General features: G+C 36.6%; 1 protein-coding gene across 1 annotated transcript in view; it reads left to right on the plus strand.

Annotated features, from left to right (window-relative positions):
- eIF3h (eukaryotic translation initiation factor 3 subunit h) overlaps positions 1-22,679 on the plus strand; it is an 84,891-nt gene that overhangs the window by 35,653 nt on the left and 26,559 nt on the right. The window contains exons 4-6 of the mRNA XM_090373201.1: positions 3,306-3,405; positions 17,851-18,000; positions 19,548-19,683. Of these exons, the coding sequence (XP_090229327.1) occupies positions 3,306-3,405; positions 17,851-18,000; positions 19,548-19,683 (386 nt within the window). The remainder of the gene's footprint in view (positions 1-3,305; positions 3,406-17,850; positions 18,001-19,547; positions 19,684-22,679) is intronic.

Raw genomic sequence — 22,679 nt, forward strand, 5'->3', positions numbered from 1 at the left:
CGCGCACAAGGCCATTATGAGGGGTATTAAAGAACGATAAATTACTTATTGTTTGTATTTATTGACTTTTTGAATGATACAAAACACAAATAATTGACAAATTTTTACAGTTCACAATAAATGTTTCAAAAATTCCACTGCCAACCTCAATGCACTTTGCAACTCTTGTGGTAATATGATGTGTTGTTCTTCTGAGGTTGTATTGGCATTCCTTTTATGAGGGCAGCATTATCCAAAAAGCGAGTGAGCAATTTCTCTCTTGTATTCACCTTTTCTTTGTATGCTGCTCTTTTCATCCATCCCCACAAACAAAAATCTAATGGAGTGAGGCCTGGAGACCTTGGTGGACAATGAACGGGACCACCACGGCCGATCCATTGTTCAGGAAGAGATCGATTTAGATATTGTATCACCAGGTGGGTATAATTTGCTAGAGCTCCGTCATGCTGAAAGTACATCATCATACCAATCCTTGTAGCCAAGAGAGCATCCTCCAATAGTAGTGGAAGCTTGTTTTGCAGAAATTTTAGGTAAATGGGCCCTGTAAGACAATTTTGTAGCACAACAGGCCCAATCAACTGGTTGTCGATGATACCACACCGCATGTTTACAGAGAAGCAGAGTTGAAAGTTTGTTTCTACAGTGGCATGTGGATTTTTGCCCAACCACCTATGAGAGTATGGGTGTTGTTGATACTGTCACGGGTGAAAGTAGCTTCATTGCCGAACAGTATTAATGGAATTAATTGGCAATTAGCATTTACCCACTAACAAAATTCCAATTGCTGGCATCATCTCCTGGTTGAAGGTGTTGCACCCACTGTATGTGAAATGGATACAAGCCGTGCTCGTGTAATGTTCACCATACTCTTGTCTGTGGAACACCGATATGCGTAGAAATTCTTCGTGTGCTATAATAGTAGGACTACGTTCTACCGACTGAAGAATGTGTTCTATTTCATCCACATTTTGTTCATTTGCACACTCAGAAGAACTATGAGCGCTGGGAACTGTACCAGTCTCACGCAGTTTGGTATAAACGCTCTTGAATCCAGTATTCTGCGGTTAGGAAACCATCAGTGGTATTCTCTACAAGTAGCAATAGCACTTTCACCACAAAAACTGTAGACAAACACCATATCAGCATATTCAGCATGTGTGAAGATGGTGGCATTCTTAACAACACTTCTAACAGCATCAGGTTATATCTGATTCAGGGAGCTGTGCGCACCTGTTTCAAACAGCTGTATCTCTGTATCCATTGAGAATTGGACACGTGTTTATATGAACTTTTTTTACTCAGAATAATCAATACTATAACCTCCCAAAATATTTATTATTCCTCCTGAATCACCCTGTATAAAGCAGTTGTAAGACCACATTTGGAATACTTTGTTCAAGTATAGAGACCTCATCTGGAAAGAGACATTGAGCTTCTTGAAAGGGTTCCAAAGACGGGGAATTCGAATGGTTGAGGTCTGCAGAGGGACAACCGTACGAGGAAAGACTCAGAGTGTATGGGTTACAGAGCTTGGTAACCAGATGCCTCAGAGGTGACCTGATTGAGGTTTATAAGGCTCTGAGAGGGATTAGTAAAATGAATGAAGGTGGAATTCTCATTGTTATAAAGAATTTCAGAACTAGGGGTCATAAATTGAAATTACAATTTATGACCCCTGTTGGGGATTTGGGGATTGTAGCAAGTTTTCTTTTTGCCAGCTTGTTGATTGCTGGAAAAAGTTGTCCTCTCAGATAGTTCAGGCTGACAGTTTGAATAAATTCAAAAGTAAACTGGATAGTTACCTGTGTGATGAGGAGGGAAGCATATGATTTATATTTTCTTATCTATGTGTGTTTTTTAGTGGCAAACACCTGTGGCTTCCTTGAACTTATGGCAAATACTACCACTATTATTAATATTATTGATATATTAATGACTTATAAAAATGCCAGAACAGTAGGAAAATCACCATTTTCCATCCCAGAGGCCATCTTCATTCTGAAACATTAACACCAGATCCTAAAAATTCAGGAACTCAGCCACTACTGGAAAGATCCTTCACCATCAAGTGTACATAATGTTTAGTGTTTGCACTTAAGCTCTGTACACAATGGGAGAAGTGAAACACTTTGGCAACACAATCACAAAAATAGCAGCAGCAAGCACCCATCTGTAATGCACCCAGTCACATCTAACAGTGTAATATAGCATATGATGCAATGTAACGAGAACAATAAACAACCATTGAATAGAAGCAATCTGCCACATTTTCATTTTGTTAAGATGAAATGTGGTAGATTGTTATTCTGACTACTGCTGGCTGCTACTACTGCTAGTCAGTAGTAATAGAAATAATGATCTAGAGGTGAAAAACATCTAATTTATAAGTTTTTTAAAACTTTATCACAATGTTCAGCTACAATAGAATAGAACATTTGTCATTATAAATTGAAAGTATTATGAAATTCTAAATACAAGCTCTTTAGGTCAGTTGTAAGTATAGTATAATTATCAGTATAGTGTCCTATTAAGCCTGAATTTTTTTCATGTGGAGCGGACATAACAGGATCCTTACCTGTTATGTCTTATTCAAAAAGTAGGAAGCAGAGAAGGCAGCTACATTGTCTAGAGATGGATTTTTCTAAGATAAGATTATTGCCACTTGTATCTAAATACAGTGATTCTCAAGTGGAGTGCCTTAAACTTTCTTTAAAGGGTACCACTGGATTATGAAATAGTCTATTCATGCTAATGGTAATTGCTCTTTAGTTGAGCTCTGAATATAGTTCACTTTACGGGTGCCTTCTCTAGTAACAGAAGTTTCAGAATCAGATTTAACAGGTAGTGACTGTCCACGAGTCACTACTTATGAAAGATTACTGATGACCAGATTTTTGTTTGTGTTGTATTTTATTTTTTAGTAGGAACCTAGTATTTCATAATTTATATGTATTTGGGTAGATTTTTGAAGTGAATTCTTACCTGTTGATGTTGATCTAGTGGTTCCTCATATATGCCTTCATACAAATGAACTTTTGTGGATGATTTGAGAAGTGTGGGGGGGGGTTACAGCTTTTTGGCTGTATATTATTGATGTTTCACTTCTGTTTATTTTAGTCATTTGTTCCTCTGAAGTCCCTTCGCTTCGGAAGGGACTTCAGAACATCAGAAATATTTACGCTATTTTTCCAGAGTTCAGACACTCACACACACACACACACACTCTCTCTCTCTCTCTCTCTCTCTCTCTCTCTCTCTCTCTCTCTCTCTCATAGTACAATAATATGACTGTCATTTTTTTACAGATCCTTTCCGAACATCCAGAGGATTTCTCTCTTTGAAAGTATGTCGCTTGACTAATGCAGCAATGAAACTCTACAAGGAAGGAGAATTTACTCCAGACAAGTAATATAAGTTTTTATTTTTTTTAATTTTAAATAACTTCATTTTTTCGTTTCGAACTAAATATTAAAAGATAAATTTCTGTTTATACTCTGTATAGCCACCAAGTAAGTCTATGGTGGTTACAATTTTTTTGTAGTCAATGTACAATGCATCAGTTTACATATCATAGTACCCCAATGCAAGTTAAAATTTATGCTCTCCTTTCTCATTTTTAATGCCAAAAATGAAATCTGTTGTACATTATCAAATTGTTCTTGAATATATATATATATATATATATATATGTTCCAATATTGGGCCTGAATAAAAATAAATCATTTATAATTCAGAAAAGTCTCAACTAGGAATTGAGTTTATAATATTAGCCAGAATTTAACAAGTTAATTTTAAAATTCAAAATTAGTAAAGAATGCACTTGTTTGCATAAATACCTAACTGAAATTGTAAAATAGAATGTTAAATGAAACATTGTTTTGATAGTCAGTGGTTAGTACTGAATGTTAAACTGGAACATTATTTTTGATCTTTATGACCAATTCCCATGACATTTATTAATGTTAAACCTCAGTTGCCATTTCTCAGCTCCTCTGCTTGATTTCTCTGTCTTTTTGCTTGTATTAGCATATACTAATTCTTATCGTTAACTACCCTGCCAACCTTCTATCATTAACAAACTTGATATATCTCTGTTAATATCATTAATATTGAAAATAATAAGGGGTCCAAAACTGAATCCTGGGGGAGTCCACTTAGATCAAGAAGAGCAGTGCCCCTTAATAACCACTCTCTGTCCTCTGCTACTCAACCATCTCTTTACCTATAGCAGTAACTTGCCCCTAATCTCATACTTCTCCACTTTCTAGATCAGTCTTTCACATGGAACAATAACAATTAAAACCTAACAAGGTGTCTACATCTGTATAATTCAGAAACTAGAAAATTAACCAGTTGAAAACATAAAACACAGAAAATGAAGGGGGGTGGGGTACAGAAAGTAGCACTGAAAGGAGAAAGATTTTTTCTTGACTCACATATCTAACAATCAAGAAGAAATAAATTTTATAAAATAAATTTAAGGTCACAACCTTAAATAATATAGGGTATTATTATTATAATAATAATAAAGGGTATTATTATTATTATTATTATTATTATTATTATTATTATTATTATACCCTAAACGGTGCAAAAAAAATAATCAAGCTCTGTGATCCAAGAGTTCAAACGATATTAAAATGAATTTACACAATAAGAACTGCATAGTATCACTACTGTGCAGACATGACCTTGCCAAAAATTGTCTCCAGTCATTTTGATCCATGTATATCAGTGTAGGACTAAAGTACCATAAGCAATAACTGAAGAGAAAATAAAGATGAGCCTAATTATTGTACTAGGCCAGACAGAAAACTAATAAATACAATTTAAAATAAAATGAGCCTGTAAAATCTAGGCTTAAATTAGAAAACAAATCACTTACCGAAGGTAACACAATTAAGGATAGATTAAAATGAAACTAAAATACAGTAAATGGTAACTTGAGAGAAAATAAAGGTGAACTAACTTGGAGTAAGTTATAACCCAAAAGTCCCTCAAATACAATTAAATAATCAAATTATAATATCTTAATATTTCTGATTTTTTTTTTTGCTACATTGTATCAAGTCTGGCTTAAAAGTGTTTTTTTTTTTTTTTTTTCTCCCCTTGATAATTTCATAATTTTTGAGTCAATGGGTGTAATTTCACATATAGCAGAAAAAGATAAAAGATTTTCCATTTTATCCTGCTACTTTGAATGTGGCATTGTAGTCAGCACCAGGCACACTGATATCAGTATCTCGGTAACTGCAACCCTGTACAAATGTATCTTTTGGGTGTGTCAAGATTGGTCCAATAACTAAATAACATTCAGCCAATGGCAATAATCCTGTGGTCAGAAACAGCTTGTTGATGTGAAAGTCCAGTAGTTTGACAAGACTTCTGTAGGATAGCAGAAAAGCTAAAATCAACTAAATAACAAATCAGTACAACAGTTGTAACTAACGAAGTATTTCAAATGCACAACCCATCATGCCTTGTTGTGTATCGATATCACAGCCACCGACCAAACCAGGTTCTGCTCCTGTCAGAAAAAAACAAGAAGGTATGGTTACAGTGGGCTCTGAACACCAACACTTGGTTTGGAAAACTGCTAGCTTCTGGAGATACACAGACTAAAAGATTAACAGTGGCCGCAGGCAGAGCCAAAAGTAATTCTTGCACTGCTATTGGAATGAGCAGCAGCCTGGAAAGAAAGTTGCTAGTGATTTCCGGGACTGCTGGGAGTCATAGTGAAACAAGTAAATACATGGGCTGCATTACGATAACTAAGAATAGGAACAGGTGCAAGTACACCAATGCTAGAAGTATAGTTATTAGTTTGATGAATTTGAAGTGTTGGTCAAGACATCAAAGGTGGATATTGTTGGGATATCACAGACGTGGTGTCACCCAAATATAAGCAGTGCAGAATTGGAATTTGGGGAGTACAATGTGCACAGAAAGGATAGGCAGGACAGGAAGGGAGGAGGAGTTATGCTGCTAGTTAAGAAACACATAAAATCTAAGGAAGTGCATCCAATTGACATTGCCAGACAATACAATGTTGAGTCAGTGTGGTGTGACATAAGCACTGGGAAAGGGAAAACGAGAGTAGGTGTGTGCTATAGGCATAATGAATCTAATGAGTACACTGAGCAATTGTTCAGAGAAATAGTGGACCAGTAAATCAGAATGTCTTATAATGGGGGATTTTAACTTTCCAGATACTGATTGAACTTGTGGGTTGGTCACTCGCACACTAGTAAGACTTTTGTGGATTTATTGGATGACTGTTTTCTACTGCAACATGTTCGAGAGGCAATCAGAGGGAGTAATACTCTTGATCTGATTATCAGCAGCGATTATTCATGCATTAAGAATTTGCAGATAAAGGAACCAATTGGGTGACAGTGATCACAGTGTACTGATGTGGGATTTACTTAAAGATGTAAGTACCATCAAGGGTTTTTGTTTTCGTAAAGGTGACTACAGTGGGATCAACTGATGATGTTACCAACTTTGAATTCTAAATGGGAAGCCTTCAGGGATAGAGGCTACTAGGCTTTTCATACCAACTAAGAAATACTGTTCAAGGTTCAGGCCTCAATGAATGTTGGATGAATTAATGGGGTTTGTGACAGAGAATAAAAATGCATGGGATGCATATAAAATATCAGGTGACACAGAAGCCTGTGGCAGATATAAGCTAGCCTGTAATCAAGTCACAAAGGAATTTAAGCAGGCAAAGGCAGATCACAAGAAATCTTTGGCAAAGGACACAAAAAAAACAGCAAAGAGTTCTTTACTTATGTAAACTTATGTACAAGGAAGGGGATGAATCAGATTGGTCCACTTAATGTAGATGGTTTGACTATTGATTATCATGCTTAGGTAGCTGATAAACTGAATGAGTATTTTGCATCTACATTCACACATGAGGCGTTATTTAAGGAGGGGAATGCCAGAAGTTTAGCAAACTCTAATAGGGAGCTAAGTGATTTTGTAATAACTGAGAGCAAAGTAGAGGAGAAATTGTTGAAGTTAAATATAAGGAAGGCACCTGGGGTGGATGGGATCTATCCAGTTATATTAGAGGAAGCAAAGGAAGTAAGCAAACCCTTAACCATAATTATGAGAGCTTCCTTAGACTCAGAGGCCGCCCACGTGGACTGGAGGTGTGCAAATGTGTCCCCAGTTCTCAAAGGGGTTCAAAAGGTGACACGAGTAACTATAGACCTGTTAGTTTCACTTGTGTTCAGGGAAAAATAATGGCACCACTGGTTAAAGAAGCATTACAGGATCATCTAGACAAGACTGCAGTAGTAGTTAAGATGCAGCATGGGTTTGTTAAAGGGAGGTCTTGTCTGACCAATTTTATTGGATACTATGATGTGGTCACAAAGGAACTGAATTGCAAAAATAATTTTGATATCATATACTTGGATTTCAGGAAAGCTTTTGATACTGTTGCACATGGAAGACTGCTGTACAAATTGGAGTGGTATGGAATTAAGGGCAAGTTGCTACAATGAATAAAGGGATGGTTAAGCGGGAGATGACAGAGTGGTAATCAATGGACACTGCTTTTCATGGACTAATGTTATTAGTGCAGTTCCCCAGGGTTCAGTGCTGGGCCCATTGTTGTTTTGTGTATTCATCAACGATATTGATGAAGGTATATCAGGCTTAATGTCCAGGTTTGCAGATGATACAAAGTTGGCAGGGTTGTTAATGACAGTAAAGACAGCATGCAAATGGATCTTAGATAAGTTGGGCAAATGGACTGTGAAGTGGCAACTGATGTTTAACATTGACAAATGCAAAGTACTGCGTATGGGTAGCAGTAACCCAAGAGAAACGTACCAACTGTGTAGTACTATACTCAGGGAAGTGGAGAGTGAAAAGGACCTTGGGGTAATTGTGCAGTCAGATATGAAGTTAGCTGAACAGTGCAGACGTGCTGCCAGAGCAGGTCATGGAGTCTTGTCAATGATATACAGCAGGCCCCCGTTATAACGCGGTTCGCTTTACGCTGATTCGCTATAACGCTGTTCTTATATTATAACCCGTATCTGACTATAACGCTGTCACAGATCACTATAATGCTCTTTTACGGATTACATTTTTGACATATTTAATGAAATCGTTTCATTTGATGGAGTCCGATAGCTTGAAAATGAATAGCAAAACGGCATTGAAACGTTTCCCACGCCGACTTGAGAAATTTTCCCCCGCTCAGTGAAATTTTCTCGCACGCTAATTTAATTGCAGTACAGTGACTTGTTAGGTAGTTCCGAGATCAACATTTTAAAAAATGATCAAATATATTGCTTGTAATATTTGCGTTATATGCATTTATTCGAAGTCTAGTCATCACTCAGTACAGTATTAGACATCGTGCGTAATGGAAAGTTTACTTGAACACTGTATCATAATTAATTCAACCAATGCAGTTATATTTTCGAAGAGCTAATAATGACCGATAGGAATGAAAAAGCAACAACGTCTGGGCGCAGTACGAAGACTATAAATGTAAGGAAAAGACTGAATTTGAAAATTAAATTAGACGTTTTGAAGCGAATCGATTCCGGTCAACGACAAGCGGATGTGTGCCATAATTTAGGACTTGCAATTTTAACTGTAAGAACAATTATAAAAAAATAAAGAATTAATTTTAGCAGCGGGAAAGATAGCTGTTCCACTGCAAGCAACTAGGACGGCTATTAGGATTGAAATGGACTTTAATTTTATTGAAGATAATATTCCAATGCAGAAAGAATTCAGTTAAGTTAAATATTTAAAAAAAAAAAAAAAAAAAAGAGAGAGAGAGAGAGAGAGAGAGAGAGAGAGAGAGAAAGAAAGAGATTAGCCAATATGATGATCTGAAGAAAACTCGCCTAAAAAAAAAAAAAAAAAAAAATGTGGAACCATTTAAAACTGGTAAGGGCTGGTAGAATAGATTTAAAATCCAGGGAGAAGCCACTAATGCAGATCAAGGAGCCGAAACTTTCAAAAAAGAACTTGTTAAAATTATTGAAGAGGGGTATTATGTGTTAGACTTCTCAATAAGTTTTTAACATAGATGAAGCAGGACTTTTGTGGAAACGAATGCCTAAAAGAAGTTTCATATTGAAAGAAGAAAAAACATGCCAAGTTTCAAAGGGGCGAAGGATCAGTTGACTTTATTGTTGGGTGGTAACGCTGTGGGCCATTTAAAATTAATACCCCTTTTAGTTTATTTGGAAGAGGGCCAAAGTTCAACTCAAACTCCACACATTTTTCATGATTAAATTCATCCATTAAATTAAATCAATTAAATTCATGATCTTAAGTTTAATTTTGATACATAAGTAGTTACCACATAATTATATACGTATGTAATGCAGAATATTTTGTGTACAAATATTTGAATATTAAATATTTTGACCGACATTTGTGCATCTTTTCATTACCGTTTATTATTGATTAGGAAATATCCTATGGCACCGACCGCAGCTCACAAATACATATGTTACCGTATGGGAAAGCGGCGCTCGCTTAGTGCGGATTCACTTAGCACTCTGTTTTTCCGGAACGAATGATCAGCGTTAAGCGGGGGTCACCTGTATAGGAATTTTGCTAGCAGGGACAAGGAGGTGATTATCCTGTTGTACAAGGTCAGGCCGCACCTTGAATACTGTGTACAGGTCCAGAGGCCTCATTTTAGGAAGGATATAGAGTTGCTAGAAAGAGTACAAAGAAGGGCAACAAGATTGGTGAGGGGAACAAAGGGGTGCTCTTACCAAGATAGGCTTAAGTTCTGCAAATTGCAGCACCTGGAGACTAGGCACATGCGAGGTGATCTGATTGAGGTGTATAAGGGCTTGAACGGGTTGAGCAAGCTCAATGCTGATGGGATTCTTCCTCTTTTTCAGATTAAGAACCTGAAGGGAGCATAGATTCGAACTGAGGAAAGACAGTTGTAGAATAGATGTACAGGAATTTGCCTTTAGCCAGCGGGTAGTTGATTGCTGGAACAGACTTCCATCTCTTGTTGTGGAAGTTTAATAGCTTAAATAAATTCAAGGCTGAGCTGGATAAGCATTTGAGTGAATAGATGACTGAAATGGGAGGGTGGTTTTTTTTTTTTTGGCTGATGCTGCATAAGCTTGCTTTCTTGCCTATGTGAATGCTAATAGTGGTTGATTGGAAAAACATTACCTAGCCTGATGAATCCCACTTTCTGCTTTTTCACCCAATAGAAGAACCAGAATGTGATGAAAATAACGAATCCATGGACCCATCCTGCCTGGCATCAACAATGCAGGCTGCTGGTAGTGGTTGCAGGAGCAGTATTCATTGTGTACATTAGGCTCCTTTTATACCAGTGCAAAAAATTTGGGGGCCGTAGGTTCTCTGGAAATGTTTTCCAGCCACATGCATATCTCCTTTGTTATACTCTCCATCTGTGAGTACAACAGAATAATGCGCCATATCCCAAGGCCAAAATTGTATGCAGCTAGTTCCATGAGAGTGAATTTAGCCTACTGTAGTGGTCTTGTCTATATTTTGTACACGGTGTTGTTGGTTGGTTTTTAGGAGCTTTAGCAACTAAGGCCATATCGCTCTGGGAATATGTGGTGGTCATTCCCTGACCTTTCCGCATCCTCTGTATTTGGTGGTCACGGGCTCGAACCCCGGTCTTATCAAGAAGCATGTGCTACGCACTGCTGCTCCTGCCCACCTGGCTACGGAGGCGCCTGTCTGTCTATATCGCAATCCATTTGAGGCACTGGTAAATTTACAACTGGGAAGCAGTTGATATAGCATGAATCCACCTATCCCAGTGGCATAATCTTGACACATCATTCAGTCCACTATACACTTAGGCTGTTCTGAGGGACCAACTCACTGTTAGGTAGGTACACCTAATAAAGTGGCCACTCAGAGTATATTTTGATGATTTTGGGAGGTCTCATTTTCACTTTCTTCATTTTTTTTATCCAAGCATTAGTTTTTCTTACTCTTTTAAGAAAAACTAATAATGGTTTTTTCAGCAGCATAGAAATACATTCTCCAATTTAGTAACATTATTCTTTTAATTCACAACAAAAAAATCATCTTTCTCCCCTTTGCTTTCCTTTCCCTCTTTTTTTTTTCCATCTCTTCTCCCCGCCTTTTTGCCATTTTTTTTCTTTGTCATGTACTGTCCACACTGGTAGTGTTAAACATGTGATAACTGGTAGTGTTAAACATGAATACCCATGCTGTTTATGAAAAGAATTTCGATTTTTCAAAACTAGTTGTTCCTTATGTGATTGTGTAATGACAGTTTTTTTTTTGTCTGCTCAAACTAAATCCCCATGGCCATAATCTTATTTCTCCCTCCCACCACTTTTTTTCATTGATACTCTTATTCTTTTCTTTTTTGAGTTGGACTGTGGTGTATTTTATTCACACTTGATCACCTTTTCCTTAAAAAAAAAATCTAAGGAATTGCTTCCACTGGTGAACTATTCATGGCAAACTGCATATTCTCTTTGATGTGAAGATTTTGAAACCTATGCAATATTGCCTTTCTTTTAACATTTCTCTAAGAAATGAAACATATCTACAAGAATGTTAATCCCTTTGACTAACAAACTTGTTGCAACTTTTCTGCAACTAAGTGGATTAAATGGCAGAGGCAATGTGTAATCACTTTCTTTCTTTTTTTTTTTTTTTCTTTTTTTTTTTTATTCTTGTGGCCAGCCATAACAGCAGTACTGTAAACATGAAATCTCCTATATTTTGTCATTAGAATCACCTTCCAAGGCAAGTATGGAAAGTAGAATGATTACATTTCTCTCTGTTTATCATAATAAATAGCAAGAACTATAATGACTGTAAAATAATGGAATAATACTGGCATTTGTATCATTATTGCCATTAGTTTTTGCCAACAGAAAATTGTCTGTTTTTCTAACAATGCACAACTCTAGCAGTTATGTCCAATGTCCTTTCATTTAAAATAGCTGTTGCTTTTTTCCTGCCCGAACCACGATTTTTGGTGATTTCTGATTTAAGAAACATTTTGCTAATGGGATCAGCATGATCTGTTACAATCGTGGGAAGATTGTGGTCTACAGTAAAAGAATGCTCTGCCTTTGATAACATCGAGATCAGCATTACACTTCTTCTGTTGATATTCAGAATACATTGAATGTTGGCTCTTAAGTGCATATAATTAAAATTGGTAATTCCTAATTGGAAAGAAAAGAAAAAAAAAAAAAAACCTGACCACATTACCAGAATCTAACCTCCCCCCCCCCAAACACACAATTTTGAATGGTGTTGTCGAGCACAATATGAATGCTTTCAGTGTGCTAGTCATTGGGATTCTTTTATGGTCTGGCTTCCCACTAAGAAGTGCTATATATCACCAAAACAGCCATCTGGGAACTAGCAAAAAATTCCATAATTCAATTTTAACAGCCACCTTTCAACCACCTGGATAATTACTTGGTGTTTCTTAAGAATACTAGCAAGCTTTGAATATTGAAGCTTTTCCTCATTGGAAAGGAAAACCCATCAATGACAGAAAAAATTTAAGGCATCTTCCAGTGGGGACTGAGTTATTTGATCTTTGGAAGGTATAGTTTGCTGCCATGTACTTGACACCTCATGGACTGAATTTTGTCTTGTACTAATCTAAACAAGCTGACTCCAAACAATATCTAGCATATTTATTAAAAAGTGGGGATGGCTGTCTAGAATCATTCATTCTAACTTATGTGCAAGCTGAGTAATTCTGTCACCTACCACCCTGACCTTCTTTTATATTTTTTTATTTCAAATCTCATCAGGAAGTGAATAAGAACTCCCTCTTCTACTGGTGATTACTTTAGAATTTTTAATTTGTTATCATTGTTCTTTATGGAAAAAAATCTTTGGGAAAAAATCTAAAGAGAAAATATATTTATGTAATAAATTTTTATTTTAGCCCAATTTTCTAAGCTTTAGTATAACTGTGTTATTCTAAAGAAATTGGTATAACAGAACAGGTTGATATACGAGGTGTGACAAAGTTTCAAGAATAATTCATTTAAAAATTTTATTTTGAAAATTATACAGATGTGAGGTCACCTTCACAAAATAGTCCCCTTCAGACTGTACACACATTCCACTGTAGGATCCATCGATTATAACATTTCTGGTAACTGTTTTAATACCCACGTTTCAGACACTGACTGAAAATGCGTTCTTTTCATGACTCCTTTTAGTCGAGGAAATAAAAAGAAGTCACAAGGAGACAAATCAGGTGAATATGGAGGGGTGCTGCAATGTTGTGATCAATTTTGAAGTTAAAAACTCTTTCACTACAGTGGCAGAATGTGTGGGAGCATCGTCATGATGCAAAATCCAAGGCGAAGCAATTTCGGGTCGAACCCAGTTGACTTGCTTGCGAAGCCTTTCCAAAACTTGAGGGTAAAATTGTCAATTGACAGTTTCATTAGGTGGAACAAACTCTTTGTGGACAATTCCTTTTCATGCCAAGACCCAACAAGAATGACTTTGGCATTCTTGTTGGGTCTTGGCAAGGAAGCTCCCTTCCATTGTGACTGCCTTTTTGTTTCAGAGTCACAAGCAAATACCCAGCTTTAATCCCATGTAATCATGCGAGAAAGCAAATCTGGAACATCTTCAGTGCTTTCCAACACCTCCTGAGAATGTCGCAACCAAATTTCTTTCTGCTCACGAGAAAGGTTTTTTGGTACTAGCTTTGTACACACCTTCCTCATCAACAAATTTTCAGTCAAAATTAATCTAACACTTTTCCGATTAATGTTTAGTTTTTCGACAATCATTCTTGTGGTTAACCACCTATCGCTTCGAACAAGATCATGCACACGAACAATGTTTTTGTCATATCGAGTCTTGGAAGGACACCCTGAGCACTCAGCATCTTCGGATTCGCATCCTTCTCAAAACTGTTTTGCCCAATTGAAAACACGTGGTTTCAACAAAAACCACCTATTGCTTCAAACAAGATGATGCACATGAACAATGTTTTTGCCATATCGAGTCTTGGAAGGAAGCCCTGAACGCTCAGCATCTTTGGATTCTCGTCCTTCTCAAAACTGTTTTGCCAAATAGAAAACACGTGGTTTTGACATGGTATCATTTCCATAAACTCTGGTCAACTTTTCATAAATATCCATTGACGATTCGCCACTTTTCACCAAAAATGTTATTACAACTCTTTGCCCTAAATTGCATTCCATTTTTCATGTAACACGGAACTGAAACAAGTCTTTAAAGGAACCAACTTGTACAATGATTGAAACGACTGATGATGTTTACCCTTTGCATGCAGGTAGAGGGGTGTTCGGGCTACACAGCGGGAGGAGGTAACAGTTTACAGTGTGGAAACTTTGACGGAAACAAAATTATTCTTGAAACTTTATTGTCACACTTCATATATATCTGATTCGGTACAAGTTAGTGATTAAAATTGAATTGTGGACAAACAGTGTACAGCCCTTAGATGCTTTTATTTCTGAGTGATATTAGCATTAGTAGAAGCATATGATGTAAGAAAGCAAGCTTATACAGCATCAGCCAAAAAAAAAAAAAAAAACTTCCCATTTCACCCATTCTTTTACTCCAAATGTTTGTCTAGTCCTGCTTTAATTTTATTTAAGCATCAACTTTCCCAATGACAGATGGAAGTTCGTTCAGCAATCAACCATTTGCTAAGTAAAGGGCAAATTTCCACACAACTGTTCTACAACTGTCTTTCCTCAGTTTGAATTTGTCCCCTCAGGTGATTCATCTGGGCAAGAGGAAGAATCCCATCAGCATCATTGAGCTTGCTCAGACCATTCAAGGCCTTATACACCTCAGTCAGATCACTTCATAGGTGCCTAGTCTCCAGACACTGCAATTTGAAGAGCTTAAGCCTTTCTTGTTAAAAGAACCCCTTTGTTTCCCTCACCAATCTTGTTGCCCTTCTCTGTACTCATTCTAGCAACTCCTCATCCTTCCTAAAATGAGGCCTATATTAGTATTAGTATTAGTAATGGCCGCATGGTGCAAGAAAGCCTATGGCTTATGCTGCACCAGCCAAAAAAAAAAAAAAAAATCCGAACAAAACAATGATAAAAACAAAAAATAAATAACTAAATAATAACAATTAATAAATTTAAAAAATAAAATAAAAAATAAATAAAAAGGAAATTAAACCTATCATCCTATGCGCTTCCCTTACCCGAAAGTACTATCCAGATGACCTTTGAATTTCCCCAAACTGTCGGCCTCTACCACCCACGAAGGCAACAGTATACAGCAATCAAGGCATGGCCTGACCATTGCCTTATACAAAGGGATAATCACCTCCTTTTCCCTACTAGCAAAATTTTTGTATATCAATGACAGTGCCCCATGACCTGCTCTGGCAGCCTGTCTGCACTGCTCAGAAAACCTCATATCTGACTGTACAATTACCTCCAGTCTTTTTCATTCTCCACTACTCTAAGTATAGTACCGCACAGTTGGTACGTTTCTCTAGGCTACTTCTACCCATACGCAATAATTTAGATTTGTCAATGTGAAACTTCAGTTGCCACTTCTCAGCCCATCTGCCCAACTTTTCTATATCCTGTTGTAGTAGCATACTGTCATTATTGTCATTAACAACCCTGCCAATCTTTATCATCTGAAAATGTGGACATTAAGCCTGATATAACTTTATCAATGATAAATATACAAAACTATAATGCCGACCTGGCTAGCCGGGTGGGTAAAGTGCTTGCCTGGCAACCCAAAGGTCGCGGGTTCGAATCCCGCCTCGGGCTTGGATCAAAGTACTGCAAAAACCTTGGGAGGTGCACTATGGCCACAGAAGCCGATGCGCCAACAACTACAAAAAAAAAAAAAAAAAACTATAATGGGTCCAACACTAAACCCTGGGGAACTCCACTAATAACATAGTCCATGAAGAGCAGTGTCCATTGATTAGCACTCGCTGTCTTCTCCCACTCAGCCGCCCTTTTATCCATAGCAGGAATTTGTCCTTAATGCTATACTGCTCCAATTTGTACAGTAGTCTTCCATGTGCATAAGTATTAAAAGTTTTCCTGATATCCAAGTATATGATATTGAAATAATTTTTTGCATCCAGTTCCTTTGTGACAACATCACAGTATCCTATAAAATTGGTCAGACAAAACTTCCCCGTAACAAACCCATGCTATCTGAACTATAACTGCAGTCTTGTCTAGATGATCCTCCAGTGCTTCTTTAACGAGTGACTCCATTCATTTTCCCGAAACAGAAGTTAAACTAACAGGTCTGTAATTACTCATTTCAACCTTTGATCCCCCTTTGTGAATTGGAAACACATTTGGACAGCTCCAGTCCATGGGTCTTCCAATTATAAGGACAAAATGAAAAGTAATTCATTATTTTGAGAACATGTTTAATAAACAGAATATGAACAAACTGTATTATTATGTATCAGCATCTTTTCTTTGTAAATCTCTTGTTTATGTCAGGTTTTTCTTTTAGTGATTCATCATTAGAAGTCCATTGATTAATTTTGAATGATTCAGCTACCAGTTTATTCTAAAACAGTAACTTGCATTTTGAACTGTATTATTTATATTCTTCTAATGAATGAGCTTTAAATTCAGATTTTCAATTGAAAAGAGCTGATATTGTGTGAATAAATGAATATCTGTTTATTTTTATCTTTATTGATATTTATCTTTCTTTGACATGGTTACAAAATAAAAAACTGATGTAAGTTAAATACTCTAATATGGGAATCACACCTTTTTCCTTGTGAGTGCTGCCATTTTTGTTCATTGCAACTATAAAATTTTCATGTGTCACTTTGACGGGTGTATGAATGTATAAGTAAACAATTTGAATAAGTATCATAACATCGAGGTGCTGCAAAAAATCTTCCTGCATGCCACCTGCTGGAATGTGCCTTGGGTTGCCATTTCCTGCTCTAGTATTACATTCCAATTAATCACTTTTTCTTTTCTGAACAGTGCATTTTCAACTGTTCAGGCAATAAATAATCAGTATAATGCTTACATTTCAAGAAGATTTATCTTTCCCTTCTTCCAGAGTGCATAATATTCTGCAAAAGGACAGAATGTAATTTGTGATCCAATACTATTTCAGGCAGCCATTACATCCAAAATGTTTGATGAAAAATTGAAGCTGTTTGGTAGAAATTTTGATTGTCCTTCAAGTATTGATTGGTTTATCTGTGCTTTTGCAGAATTACTTTTAGTTGTACTATTTGCATTTCGTACACGTTATGGAAGCATTTGTGTGTGTGTGTGTGTGTGTGTGTGTGTGTGTGTGTGTGTGTGTGTGTGTGTGTGTGTGTGTGTGTGTGTGTGTGTGTGTGTGTTGTAAATCATTTATAAAATACACATAAAGCAATTAGTTAGTATTAGTAATGGCCGCATGGTGCAAGAAAACCTATGGCTTATGTTGCACCAGCCAAAAAAAAAACCCGAACCGAATAAAACAATGATAAAAGAAAAAAAAATAATAATAATAAATAATTAATAAAAGAAAAGAAAATTAAACCTATTATCCTATGCGCTTCCCTCACCCGAAGGTACTATCCAGATGCCCTTTGAATTTCCCCAAACTGTCAGCCTCTGCCACCCATGTAGGCAACTTATTCCAGTAATTTATAACTCACTGGCTAAAATAGTTCATATATAAATGACATTTATTAAAAGCAGGTTTCACTGTCGTGGTTCTCCATTAGAGCAGATAATTCTGTTTATTTTGTATGTATTTAAGAATAATATGTGGTTGTAAATTACATACAAGTTGTATAAGTACTTCTGTTAGTGAAATAATTTTTCTTTTAAGCTTGAAGAACCTGCGTATTTCATATGAAAATATGTTTGAAGAAGTGCCTGTTATCATACGAAATTCACATCTTATTAATTCCCTACTCTGTGAATTGGCAGATCTTGTTCCAGAAGATGAAGGAAAACAGTTCTTAGATATGGGAACTGCGTAAGTTTCTTTCTGCTAATTTTCAGAATATAAAATGAAGTATGAGAAATTTTGCTATTTTTAACAGGTTCAAATTGGTTTTTATTTACATATCTACAGCATATTTATTCCTTGTTAATTGCAGGCTTGTTCACAGATTTAATTATACTTAGAAAAGTTTGAAATATATCTCACCCATTTCAAGCCAGTTACTCTGTCATTTACAGCTGAACCTTAAGAATGATTGATAGTAACTTTTCTGAATTTAATAACTATATCATACTGCAGTCAGACAACTTGGAAAATTGCAACGCCTGCTGCAGCGTGTATATATATGTGTGCATGACCCTTTCCCTCTTAAAATTCAAATATTTTTAATAGTAATAATGACATTAAAAACAACAGACTTATGTTAGGAGAGCATGGGACTAGGTATAGCTGTATTGGTTCCACCACCACCTCCAAGCCTGATTAGATAGTCTAAATTTATCCTTGCAATGTAAGGTGGTCTATACCGATGAACCAAAACATTATGACCAGCGATTCGTTATGCAAATCGAAGCAACTGCAGGTGAACTACAGCACGTACGCAGGTAGAGACACGATATAAAAAACACCTGTTACTGAGCTCCAGTAATCAGTGTTACTTGTTCTTCAAATGGGAAAGGCAGCGGACTTAAGCGAGTTTGACAAAGGCTAAATTGTAATGGCCAGATGACTGGGTCAGAGCATATCTGAAATGGCACGGCTGGTGGGGTGCTCATGGTCAGCCATGGTTAGTATCTACGAAAAGTGGTCCAAGGAGGGGGAACCCACGAACCGCCGGCGAGGTAGGTGTTGGACGACCACTGCTCATCGATGCTCGAGGTGAGTGAAGGCTCTCCCGGATGGTACGTGGCAACAGAAAGGTGACTGTGTCACAACACACAGTACATCGAACCCTGTTGGAAATGGGGCTGCGTAGCCGCAGGCCGCTCCAAGTGCCCATGCTAACCACGGTTTACCAGCAACAGTGCCTACAATGGGCACGCGAGCATCGAAACTGGACCTTGAGTGATTGGAAGGAATTACATTCATTATGGCTTTGCTGTGGAAATTGAGATCATCATCCATTTCAGAAGATGTGCTTTAAACTCTGATTATAGGTCAAAGGAACTTTATTTGTAGCTATGATTGGACAGTTTCAGGTGTAGATGTTTTTCCCTGTGAGTTATTCAAGGTTTTCATCCACAGCCGTGCAGAGCAGCTTACCAAACATATTCTTTTGTATATGTAATATACTGAAACCTGTAATGGAGCTAATAGAGCAGCTGTTTGGTGGATGAAGAAATAATACATTATTCAGTTTAATTTAATTCCTGGTCTGTCTTTTACCGATCCTGTTGAAACTTAAATATATTTTTAACTTGAAATCATCGAAGTTCTAATCTAGTGTTAAACTACTTATCTCTGTTATTTTTGACAATGTAACAGTTTCACATTGCTTGCGCTTTTTTTCCTGCATCCTTGAATTTAATATTTAGTTAAGTGTAGAACTATTGCTCAGCATGATTATTTATAATTATTAGGTCTGTTCTAGAGAAGAATTTACAAGCAATGATGGAATGTGTTGATACAATTAGTCAGGAAACTAATAAACTTACTAACTATCAAAGACAGCTTCTCAAGCAACAACAGACAAAGCATCAGCACCTACAGAAAAGGGTAAAATTTTATTTGTTATATAATCTAAACAATACACACTTATTCTGTTCTATTTACTTATTTCTCATGCATTTTAATTTGAATTTTAGATGAAAAAAGGTTAGTTGCTGGCTGCTCACTGCATGTTCTCTAATATTTTTAATTATTTAATAATTGAATTTTTTAGTCTCAGTTTGGGCCATAATATGATTACTTAATCCTACTACTGCTCATGTTACATGCCCTTGAAAAAGATGGAAGTTTCATAATATTTATCAACATCAAGGAAGAACACAAAGTGATCAGAATAAAATTCCTGTGATAATCAATTCTCATCATATGGAAAAATATTTTTAAAAAAAAAATGGTAAACTGCAGCCATTATCAACCCACTGCAGGATGGAAGCCTCCTCGACAATTCATGTTAAGAGAAATGGACCATAATCCACTGGTCCAGTGCAGGTTGGCAGATCGACCGTATTTAGCAGTCAGGGGTTTGAAACCCGCTCTACTCAAAGAGCGTGTACTACTGCACTCCTGCCCCCGACCACTCGGCTATGGAGGCCTCTCTCTGTATGGAAGAAGAGGATGGTGTAAATGTAGTAAAAAGAACACTGTTATAACACAAAGTTAATACAATATACCACACAGCAATTTAGATATGCTTGGCATGGTGCAATTCTGCTACCTGAGTACCATGATTCCTTACTAGTTAAAATATTGGTACTTAGGTAATAGAATTGCACCTTGCCAAGCATAACCTAAATTGTTGCAATAGTATGCCATGTTTTTATGATATAAATATTGTTCTTTTTTTGTGCCCTGGGTCTTGGAAACTTGACCATGTTCTGTATTTTGTAATTACATTGGCATTAGTATAGGAAAGCAGCTCAAGCCACTTTGTATATCATAGGTTGGTTTGGAAAATTGCTTGAATTTTAAATTCGTGTTACAAAATTAGAAACATCAAGAATAAAATTGAAGATTTTGTAAATTTATTATCAGATTATCTCTTTCATTGTTTGATACTGGTCAATGATTAAAGGATGGTATGAACCTGCAAGTGATGTCACCAAATTTTGCTTACAATAATATTGTCTTGAACAGGAAATCTAAGTGCATGGGGACATATCTCCATATGCTACAAGGATAAGTTTGCTTTAATCAACTCCAAAACAAATTTAACAAAAATGAAATATACTGACAAATTTGAGGCTCTGTCTACAGCCTTTCTGTTTAATGTATGGAAGCTGAGTCTAATTACAGTATCTAACTCTCCCCCCCCCCACATACACACACACACACATACATACTCTGCTATCACCAACACACATCACCTCCAAGGCTGTGGTACTTGAATTTCTTGTCTGGCTACCATCTGAGGCTATACGTAATAGTCCCATGGTTTTAAGGGAAGACTAATTTCTTTTACCAGGCTTCAGATCTGTAATGGCAGAAACTGTTGCTTAAATTGAAATGTCTCCATTGTTGAAGTCAGTATCCTACTATCTAAAGGATGTGGTGCTTGCAAAAAATTTTCTCTAACCATTGAGCTGTTTAAACAGCTATCCTGTCTTGCTATTCTATTGTCTCAGATCATCTCCCTTAGTGAACCTAGGGTTGAGTTGCAATAAGAAATGTGTAAAAGTAAATTTAATAAATACTTCATTATGTGCTACAAACTGATATATATATATTAACACTAAGCTTGCCATTTTCTTATCTAAGTTGTTTATATCTAGAAAGTACTAAATGTTAAACACTGGTTCAATATTTACTTAGTGAACATTGCAAAACTGTTATACATGCTGATTCTGCATGCAGCATTTCTCAAAAGAGTGACCATCGGTATATTTTTATTTATTATTATTTTGTTTTCTATATTTTCAAGAAAGTGCTGAATAACATCATGCATGTTACTCAGCACTTCCAGTGGACATGGAAGAGTCCAAATGGATTAACAACTAATGAAATCGACTTCATCCTCACTAACAGAAGATATATCGTGAATGATGTTACCGTCCTGAATAAGGTAAATGTTGGAAATGATCACAGAATGGTAAGATGTACACTTGATATAGATGTAGGAAAGGTAAAAACTGACTCGAGTAAATAATACAAAGGTCTTTGAGATAACAGAAGAGGAGAAAAAGCAGTATGTACTGGAACTTAAGAACAAGTTTGAGCTTCTGCAAACTGCTCAGGACCAAGATATCGACGAGGAATATTACAACTTTCTGAAAGTGATAAAGCCCAAGAAACCTATAGGGAAAAAGAAGAAAAAATTAGTCAAGAAACACTTGTTATGATGAACCGAAAGCGACAAATGAAGAGCAAGATAAACACTGACAAGGAGAAAATTGAATATACTGAGTTATGCAAAGCCATTAGAAAGAGACTCAGAGAGGACATAAGAAGATTTAACACAATAAAAGTAAAACAAGCATTAAGGGAAAACAAAGGACTTAAATCAGCAGCCGTGAGCAGTAATACAGAAAGACAAATGATAATGAAACTGAAGAATAGCAATGGTGTACTTATAAATAACAGAGAAGTCATAATTCAAATAGCAGAAGACTACTATAGAGAATTATACAAGGAGCGAGGGAATGATGCCAGCAGTGGGGAAGACTGATCGCAAATTAGTAACACATACGACGTACCCGATATCCTTCCTGATGACGTGGAACATGCGGTGAAGAAAATGAAGAATCAGAAAGCCCCGAGGGAAGATGAAGTTACTGTAGAGTTGTTAAAATTGGGAGGAAGAGCCATAGGCAAGACTCTTCACAAAATGCATTATAAAAGGTGTGATGCCTGAGGAGTGGAATAATGCAATCATAGTTTTGCTGCATAAGAAAGGAGATAAATCAGAAATTGGAAATTATAGGCCAATTAACTTGTTATCCCACATCTACAAGTTGTTCACAAGGGTCATTACTAACAGATTAGAAAGAATACTTGATGACAATCAGCCGAAAAAGCAAGCTGGCTTTAGGACAGGATTCTCAACTATG

This window comes from Mastigoproctus giganteus, chromosome 5 (assembly GCF_048544385.1).
Source record: "Mastigoproctus giganteus isolate SK-2022 chromosome 5, ASM4854438v1, whole genome shotgun sequence".
In the NCBI taxonomy this organism is placed as follows: Eukaryota; Metazoa; Arthropoda; class Arachnida; order Uropygi; family Thelyphonidae; genus Mastigoproctus; species Mastigoproctus giganteus.